This window comes from Liolophura sinensis, chromosome 7, assembly GCF_032854445.1.
Source record: "Liolophura sinensis isolate JHLJ2023 chromosome 7, CUHK_Ljap_v2, whole genome shotgun sequence".
Taxonomy (NCBI): domain Eukaryota; kingdom Metazoa; phylum Mollusca; class Polyplacophora; order Chitonida; family Chitonidae; genus Liolophura; species Liolophura sinensis.
Genome location: NC_088301.1, coordinates 51255484 through 51265415, shown reverse-complemented (window position 1 = coordinate 51265415; position 9932 = coordinate 51255484). Strand labels below are relative to the sequence as shown.

The window sequence follows — 9932 nt, the reverse complement described above, 5'->3', positions numbered from 1 at the left end:
CAGGTCTGAGGTATAGAAGATCGGACCTTGCACGCTGCACAAGATTTTGTTCTTCAGACCCCTCATATCTGCGTCCATTCTTTGTGGCATCTGCTCGCGATTCCAATATTTTTCGGTCACAGATAGTTTGTAATCTGGCCGTGTGCAGACTCGGCCCAAGGTCACATTTTGACACCGAAACAGAATAAATCACGATAACAACTTTTCCTTTACAAGTAATGTATAATCAATCCTTTTGAGACACATCAAAAATTAAGAATCTGAACACAAAGCATGTACTAAATGTCTTACTATATCGGACACATCATACAAATACAGTGTATAGTTGATTCCATTATCAGGTCTTTATCCACACACCTCAACAAAACTGGGAATCTTTCCTGCCCGAAAAAGATTTGTACTCTATTGTTCTTGCCTGACGTTCCGCTGACCTTTTGCAAACAAACTGATGTATTACCTGTGTCGCGCAAGAGAACAATGGCCACAGCAGCTTGGACCCGAGTACCCATTCCGCAGGAAAATACGCGTTAATGTGCAGTATAAGTTTTCACATACAAAGAGATATTTTGAGATAAATCCTTCAACAGACACGAACCTGCTGGAAATTTTTATCCGTCCATCGAGTGGATTAGTCTAATAAGATTTTCCTAATTTATCACTTCTACAAATCAATTCACCTTAATCTACTATGACAACAGTTCAAGACTTCACTGTTGAAAATCTATAATAAAAAAGCAATTGTTTTAAAAAAACTTAACCAGACCTGCATTATTGTTCCTTACAAAACAGTACATTTCTGATTGTTTATTTAAGAAATTGAAACACAGAAACTAACAATCAGCGATCTCTACTTTTTGGAATTGTACACGTAGCTTTGGTCTACATTAAATTATATGTTCATGTAGACTGATGATGAGAGCAACAGTAAAATATTACCACCCATCTGATATGAAAATTGTATCTGCTGAAAAAAATTTTAAAAATTGGACACATTATTGAAGTGGGAAGTAAATCATGAGTTACAAATATGAGAAATTTCAATAAATGGGTGGTATATGCCTTGGCTGAGGTATGTTGTAAACAATTGGGAATAATCATCTATTCTGATGCAAGGGGTTAGGGAAAAGTATGTTTTCACAAATTGTTCTAATACGTATTCTAAACAGTATTGCTTATCTATTACACTTCTGGGCTTAGATTATCTTCATAATTATTTAATATAATAATGCACCTCACACATCCACAGCTTTTCATGTAGCAAGAAGCAAACAAAAACACACATTGCATACAATGGTCAATTTCTCGATTACACGTATCTTGTTATATACACATATATCACAAAAACAGAACAAAAACTTTAAAATGGACCAATAACAAAAAAGCACTACAACCTAAATCCCATGCCTTGTCTAAAAGCATTAAAGAAAAACTTTCATGTACATTCATACTTATACAACTAAAGCTGATGTATTAAAAACAACCCACAAATTACACAATATTTTGTATAAAAATGGCTCTTAATTTGTGCTGCAATATGAATACATAAATAAATAACCCAAAGATATGTTATCCTTATATCATTATCACAAACACTTTCAAGCAAACTTACAATATCTCCATTTCACTACAAGAAAAAAAACACCAAGAATAAAAGAACCTTCTTATGCATCTCATATGCATAAATCCAAGATTAATAGCAATTAGCACCCATGCGTTTGGAAATTGCAAAATATGCAAAGTGGAGACCAGTGAAACTTACGCATTATCCTCTACATCCTTACAAGTACATACACATGTATAGATGAGACAGAATTCCTTCAAAGGAAAAGTACATCCAGTGTACTGTCCATGTAGTAGAGAATACCCCTGTACAAATGTGGTATGACATAATGGTGTATCCAATTAAATTTATTATCCTCTTGGATATAGGTACAGAGCACTTGGTAGGCAATGACATTTCATGAATACTTTGTACAACTTCATAGCAGTACATCCCTTACATGTACATGGATACTAAAGACATAACACACTTATGCATGGATCATCAGTGATATATGAGAATGACGAGTGATTTCACCATTTTATAAATGCACACAGGATAAATTCCTCAATAACTGAAAAGTGCTTAAGAGCAAGATTATAAATTCCCTGTTATCTTACTTGAAATCTACATAACAGCATTTGTTAAATGATTATCACAAACATGTTCTAATTCACACACCAGTAATCACTGAGGAATATTACCACACCTAAGTTTCATCCCTTCACTTCTTTACTAGAACAGCTTCCAGACACACATGCAATATGGTCAACTTTGACAAAATAAAAAAAAAACTTAATGAACTGGCAAGAGACACATTTTCATATAATCTGTCTAAAGATGTGATCCACCATCAGAGATTTCCATACACTACATGTTCATGTAACAGTCCTTTAATCTTCAGACTTCAGCACGAAGCGAGACCACAAGACTGTCATACCAAAAGTAGAGCACAATGTGTGTAATACTTTTATTTACATTGCATACCATTTACACACTTGTCTCAATTCACAGTGTATCACATGAAAGAGGGAAGGTAACAAGGCATAGATCTGTAAAATACAACAGTTGCAAGAATACAATGTGGAACAATGGTGCAAGAATGCATGAAGATTTAGTCATATAATATTGTTCATTGGCTATCATTTGGACGGGTGACATAACAGTCACTACATGTATTGGCAACACTATAAGACAGTGGTGAGGGCCCAGTTGTTCAAAAGTGTATTAGGAGTTTAGATTTTAGATAATGACCGATGTATCAGAAGACATAGAAGTTCTATATGGTCACTACCAGTAGTAGACTTTCACTGTATTACTGCTAACACAGTGAAACCCGTTCTTCACCTTGAAGAACCTTAGCTAATGCCTCCATTGCTGACTTGCCCTCAGATCTCCCCGGTGAAAATTCCAAGTCTGTTCCAGGATCTGTTTTAATTAGACTGGCTGAATTTGTCTCCCCTGTAGCCCTATCAACAGCTATAACATCTGAACGTAAATATGCAGTTCTGTGACCCTTTACAGAACCATTTCCGACGTCAGCCAGATCAGCTTGTGTGGACTCGACCCGAGCATCCTTCTCGTCTGGTGAATGTTGACTCTGTGGTAAGTTAGTATTATCAGCAACAGTTTTGTGACCACTTAAAAGAAAGACTCTAGCACTATGTGGTCCTGGTGACACAACAGGACTCGGACTGGATCTTAACACAGCTACAGGACCATTGAGTATATTTGTCGATGTCTGATAGTGTGACCATTCGCCTCTGTCCAATGTTTTAAGATCATTGTCAGGCTGTGACCAATCCTTGGGAATAACAGTAGGGCTGGGTTCAATAATTCTGAAGGGGCTAGTTCTTGGTTCACACATTGGGAGGGAGCAGGTTTCTACATGTAAAGGCATTGCAAATGAATTATCCCTTTTGGGACTTTTCGGATTGGGAGGTTCTGTTGAACTATCCATTCTTTCAGCACCTGTTTCAGCATTTGTTTCCTTTTCAGCATCATGTCCTACTTTTAAAGGTATCTGTGCTGCAATAATTGGACTATTTGAGCTGTTTTTCGGACTATAGCGCCTTGGACTGCTTAATCTTGGGGAGGCTTTTGCAACACCAAGAAGGTCATCCTTATTTCTTGATCCTGAAGAATGTCCTTTAGCAAAAATATCTTTGCCAGAGAACTGGCTGGGCTGGCATCCTGGTGCCTTGCCACCATTCTGACCAACACTAGACAGCGTGGTTTTGAACACTGTAACAGCTCGAGGAAGCTTGGTGGTGAATGTAGGAGAAGTGGAAATGTTTGAAAACGAGAAAGCTGTTGGAGTTGATGTTGATGGAAACTTGAAGCTACCTCTGTTTAAACTTGATGATCCCTCTCCTGGAGATGGCGTCTTGCCGCCAGAGCCACTTGGCAGTTTCACTGGTAAAGAGCTGTATCGAGGTATAGTGCTTCCGGAACTGCTGCGACTCCTGGATACCACAGAACCTGGACTCAGCAGGTTTGGGGTCCTAATCTCAAGTCTTCGAACCTTTGGTAAGGAGGCTGTCAAATCTGTGTCTGAGACCGATTTACCACTAGTTAATCGTGAACTGGGGGTTTTATGGGGCAGCTCCCAGTTTGACTGCTCTGGGGAACATGCATCATGCTGCTGAGAACCAGCTTGTAATGAACTGTAGAAAACAGAAGTAGACACAATAGAGAAACTGTACGTGTTAAAAGTATGTTACCAAACAATGTGATGATGTACAAATGCAACAATACATGTATCTTCAAATATAGCATTGTAATTATGTACAAAAACAAGGCCTGTATGGTAAATAGTTTTCTACTATGTCAAACTCAAGCTAACAACCGGATACACACTGATGTTTATCAGTTCAGGACAAGACTAGGGAAAACAGTTTCTCAAACCCAAAAATTTTGAGCCCGTTAGTTCTGCAGAATTCCTGCAGATAAGACAGCCTAAAGTTCAGGGAGAAATAATAACGAGATGTTTACACCCAATTGTGCTATTCTGGCATCAATATTAATCCTGTCTCACCTATGTCGCTTTTTTCCTTCCTCTGCTGAAGGCATACCAAGAATACATTTGAGCTGGACAGTTGGAGACAGAGGTGCATTGGGAGAAAGGAACGAGTCTAGGTTGGAATGTGACCGAGTTCGGATAGGAATATCTAGTTCATTACTCCCCTGGAATGTGGACAGGTATTTCTCTCGCTCTGAAATACAAATGTAGACAAACAAATGTAACACGCCTGTGAATTATTCAGTCAATAACATGCAAAATTTTCCTTTTCAAACGTTCTTTAAGAAATAATACTTTGGCACATGTTTTGCACTAAATATATATTTAAAAAATGCACATTCTGCAGCATTCCATCTTAATGTGTTAGTAATTTTAGTAAAAAAAATTCTTCTCCAAGTGGACAGCCTTTCATGCACACTTACTATGGGATCTTTTTTCTTTGTTCGAGGTCTTGATTTAAAATGATATGTCCAAAAATGACTTACACAACTTCAAAAAAGAAGTACACACGTCAGACTGTAGATTCATCACGAACACAGTAAATTTTGAAATCAATGTTGTTCTTGCAATGTGAAGGCCTACCATAACATTTTAAGAGTTAACATCTTAAACTCACGACATCAGACAAGAACACCTTCTTCACAGCTGATGAAACTACATATAACTGATGGAAAGTTCTAATCTTCAAATTACATGTACCAGAGCTTTGTGGTTCAATATAATATATGATAGACTGATAATCAAGAATATTTCAAACATGCTCACAGCATCTTCATCAGTGGGGGAAACTTTAGTGTCCACAATGAAGTTCTGTGCTTTGACAAGAAATTGATGACTAGTGTGATGGAATGAATGTCATGGAAGAGCACCTTACTGGCCCAGCAATCACTCTTAGCACCAAACCGGCCCAGCAATCACTCTTAGCACCTAGATGGCCCAGAAATCACTCTTAGCACCTAAATGGCCCAGCAATCACTTGCCTCCTTGATACCAAGGTTCCTAGTGTTCATAGAATCCAAAACTACAGGTAAAATTATACTCTCTCCAGAAAAGCAAGGCAAGGAAATACTCTCAGTTGTAACAGGCAACTGTGATCTTCAGTGATACTGACCACCAAAATTATAAGTAAACACATATTCAAATGATATTTGTGGATTGGAACATTGAGAAAATTTCATATTGTCTTATTTCATGCTTTTGTGGGTGTATGTGAATCTGACATACCTGATCCTGTAATTGGACAGCCAGAGACTACAGATCTCTGCATAAGGACATAGAGGGCAGTGTTAGCCACCTTCTGCTGACCACCATGAGAAGCCTCGGCACCTGTCCCCTTGACCACAGCATCGGTCACTACTGGAGCAATCCTTGTGTTCCAAACATCTCGTAGCCAGCTGTGATCAGACAACATGATACACATTCAATCACCAAAATCACCATTTACACACAAATACATACAGGATTCCATCATTCAGGTATCTGCTAAATTACTGTTAACGGCAAACTGCTGACTGAAGTGAGACAACAGGCTGCTTATCATAGTGGTTTCCTATCCCCAACTGACATACTTGTGTCATTGAATACATAGATTGATTGATTGTTATTCATAGTTTGATTTCAGTTAACTGAATTTTTATCAAGATAGTCATAGGTGCTGGTCATTCATCTAGATGTACAAGTAAGTATTCCATCAGTTTGTTCTGTTTCACCAGTACTTACTTCAATGTGTCATAAGGTCTGTTGGGTAACATGGGACAGTTGAAAAATAGACCAGGGCCAAATGCCACTTCTGGAAGACCCAGTTTGGAGAGGCCATCATTCAGCCTCTGCCAGACGCACACCACCCATTCCACAGCCTTGTACACAGGGTCATCCAGCAGGGGTTGGCTCCCCTTGTAGGTATGAATGAGGCGCCTTTGGAGGTGTCTCGCTAAGAGATGCTGGATAGGCTCCGTGTCCACACGGAAATGCACCCAGCGAAATCGCTGCTGTACAGAGAGCTCGAGGCCTGTAGATCTGGATAACATATGACACAAGCAAATACATTTTATAAAGATAGAGGCTACATTATTAACACTAATATCTCAGACAAATAAGTATAAATGAACACAGCATAAAACTTTTCTCATGTTGTCAACTGTGTGATGCATTGGTATGTGCTTTTTGATATACCACTCAACAGTCTCACTTTATTATGAGTACCTTTACTATACTACATGGATATTCCTAATGTACATATGACCAATTCAAATGCAAAATAAAACTTATGCTCCCAGCTGTTTGAATTATAGTACATTTTTTTTGCCAACAAATATAACTGTAAAAATACACATGTATGTAAAACAACCATTTTAGCTGATCCTTTCAACCACTTAATCTATAAATCATGAAGCCAGGATTTACAGTATGTTATTAATCGAAAATTTCACTCATTACCTTGTTCTATCCATGGTAGCTATTAGGTAAAAGTTATCAACAAAGTGGAACAAGCCTGCCTCTGGGTCCTCGTATCCTGAAATATATGTGTACAAAAATAAGCCACAAGTATATACAGAAGTGGAGAAAAAGTATATGAACTCACTTAAGAAGGTTTTCTGAAGAACACCAACAAATATTTATTTTGTGACTGGAGTTACAAAAAACCCCCCAAAACCCCAAAACTTAAGCCATACCTTTCAACTTAAAGGCAAAGTTTTCCCCTCTATGCTCCAGACAGTCAAGCAGATCCCCAAACACCTCCGAGATGTTCACCTTATCAAGTTCATTCAACACTAGGATTGGTGCCCTGACTTCCCCAGATTTGACGTTCATATCAGCTGATGAGGATTTGCCATTAACTATACAGCCTGTAAGACAGAGGGCAACCAAAATTTATTATTTATATCCAAGACATTAGTCAGTGGCATGTGAACGTTAATCAGAGCTTTTGTTTGCAAAAGCGACACATAACAATAAAGGTAAATCTCAAGTTCATTGTTTCTGCTAAATGCCTTACCTTTTTCAACGAGAACAGTTACCAGGTCCTTTGGAGTGAAACTTTCTGTACATGTAACCTGTATCACTTCTGGCATGTGACCTTGAGCAACTTCTTTTCTCTGGAACAAATGCACAGGACAGTTGGTTTGGTGAAATATGAAACGTAACTCACTTTCAGTTTTTATAAAGGATACATATGAAATTACCAAAAACGCTTCTCAGCTTTCTCTTTGGGCTTAAAAAGGGCTTTAAACTACATCTTTCCTAAGATCCCAGCACACAGTCTGGAAAATGAGTATCTGTTTAGCTGTGGTGACGTCAACATAAGCATAAGGTAAGGAGTTACTAAAAAATTTTAAATATGCCTCAAAAATGGAAGTTTTTTTCTCACTGTCTTGACATATCAGATCAATTTCCTTGAAAGCATACTCTACGGTTCATAGAACCTTTTCATGTATCCTTTAAGTTTCATTACAATAGTGCAGATAATCGTAAGAAAAAGATGCCGGGAAGAAAGACAAACCATAGATCACAGAATTCAGTAATACTAAAATATTGCTATTTTAAATGGAAAATTTATGCACTTCACAAGTATTCATTACCTTGACACAGTTAGCCAGTCTGTCAGCCAGGAGAGACTTTCCACTACTAACAGGGCCATAGAACACAACACTTCTATACTGCTCGATCTGTGAAATTTTAAAATTGATTTTAGAGACAAAACAACATTGGTTCGTTGGGCCAATTTCAGGACTTCAGAAAAAGAACAATTATATCAGTCTACACAAAATAATGCCTTCCGAATGTGCTTAAATAAACACCTTACAAACATGTGAGAAGGTTGAACAATTACAGTACTGTAACTTCACAAAATCATTCAAATACATCTGATTTATAAATTCTGCGACTAACTGTGTGAAGAAACTGTATAAGCCACTTATTGCATGGTCATATATACACAATCTTGTAACCATTGTTTAATAACATTCTTATCAAATACTTAAATATATAGGGAACACACAAAAACATAATGCATATTTACCAATCGTAAGTAATTCTGTACCATGGCCACTGGGACAAGAGTTTCAAAGCTGACATGATCATGGGCACCATCTCCATCTTCATATTTCCATAAGACATCACGCAGAAACAGTAAAACCACATGAATGCTACCTTATAAAGTAGAGCTAACACCCAGGTTCAAAAGGATTTACAATAACTAATACCATTTACTCCTTAAAACTGAAGAGTCTTCAAAAACCAAATCTGTGTTAATTTCTTGCCTGACTGAATGTGTAATCTGGCATATGTTCTAAGGTAATGTCACTCAAAACATTTTTTGGAATGGAGGGAAACAATCCGGAGGATCTCAATCCTTATCATTTACATGTATCCCTGGTTTTAAGATGATGAGGGTTTAACCGTTGCATGTGGCCTTAAATATAGATTTATTAGGATAAAACAGCATTTTGAATTTGTTGATTTACAAAAAGTACCCAGTACCTTTATGCATGTGGACTGCAGGGCTTATACAAAGCTGTAGCAAAATTTAGCAAACCACAAATCAATACATACTTTGTAAACTAGGCCTAACTGACAAGATGAAGATGTCAAACTGTGATTAAAGTGACACCTACACACATGCGTTTGCACTGCTGCAGCTCAACATTTCTTGTTCATTCTGGTGTAATTTGAAAGACTGTCAACTTCTGCCCATATTTTGGGAAATGAATACTTAATTTACTTATCACTTAATTGAATCCACTCAGATGAAATTTTAGTCGTATAGATGGCTTCTACCTACATGTAGACACAAGCCACAATCACAGAACTCAAAATTTCCAAGCGTCTACCAAGCGATCATGTGATTTTTGCTGGTGAAGGGCATAACAATAATCTTATCAGTCACTCATGACATTTACATCACGACTGGGCAAAACTGTATTCAGGAAATCACAAAACATATAAAGCTAGTGACAGTGTTGTGCGAACTCAAACAAATCCGGTCTCTCTATATGCCAGACTCCCACACAATGCTACTGAACCAGATTCAAAGTTAATCATGATAGTTTTCAGAAACCGTTTTCTGTGTTTAATGGGGGATATTATGTTTTCTGTGTTTAATTGGGGATTCCAGATTTCAAAAAGCAGGAAAGGTAACTCTTCTGCAATAGGGCAGTTCTGATTGTAACAAAACGAAACGCTCGCCGCAGACTGACATGCTAAATTGTAATTACATGGACATGGGAAGCTGATGACAGATATTTATTAGTGAAAATCCTTTTTAGCTAAAATACATTTGTACACATATTCATTGCATAATGACGGCTCTCAGCAGATTACCGTTCACCAGGTAACAGTGTGAGCTGACTTCCATGTAGGCCATTCCCGAAT

The 9932-nt window shown here is 37.7% G+C and overlaps 1 protein-coding gene across 2 annotated transcripts in view; it reads right to left on the bottom strand.

Annotated features, from left to right (window-relative positions):
* Window positions 1-208: 208 nt before the first annotated feature.
* The window catches only part of LOC135470529 (cortactin-binding protein 2-like), a 37557-nt gene continuing 27833 nt past the window's right edge, over window positions 209-9932 (bottom strand). For both annotated transcript variants that reach the window (XM_064749531.1, XM_064749532.1), the window contains exons 14-22: window positions 8581-8657; window positions 8141-8227; window positions 7558-7657; window positions 7235-7408; window positions 6999-7074; window positions 6282-6578; window positions 5787-5956; window positions 4578-4755; window positions 209-4206 (exon numbers count right to left, since the gene is read on the bottom strand). In XM_064749531.1, the coding sequence (XP_064605601.1) occupies window positions 2862-4206; window positions 4578-4755; window positions 5787-5956; window positions 6282-6578; window positions 6999-7074; window positions 7235-7408; window positions 7558-7657; window positions 8141-8227; window positions 8581-8657 (2504 nt within the window). In that variant the 3' untranslated portion in view covers window positions 209-2861. The remainder of the gene's footprint in view (window positions 4207-4577; window positions 4756-5786; window positions 5957-6281; window positions 6579-6998; window positions 7075-7234; window positions 7409-7557; window positions 7658-8140; window positions 8228-8580; window positions 8658-9932) is intronic.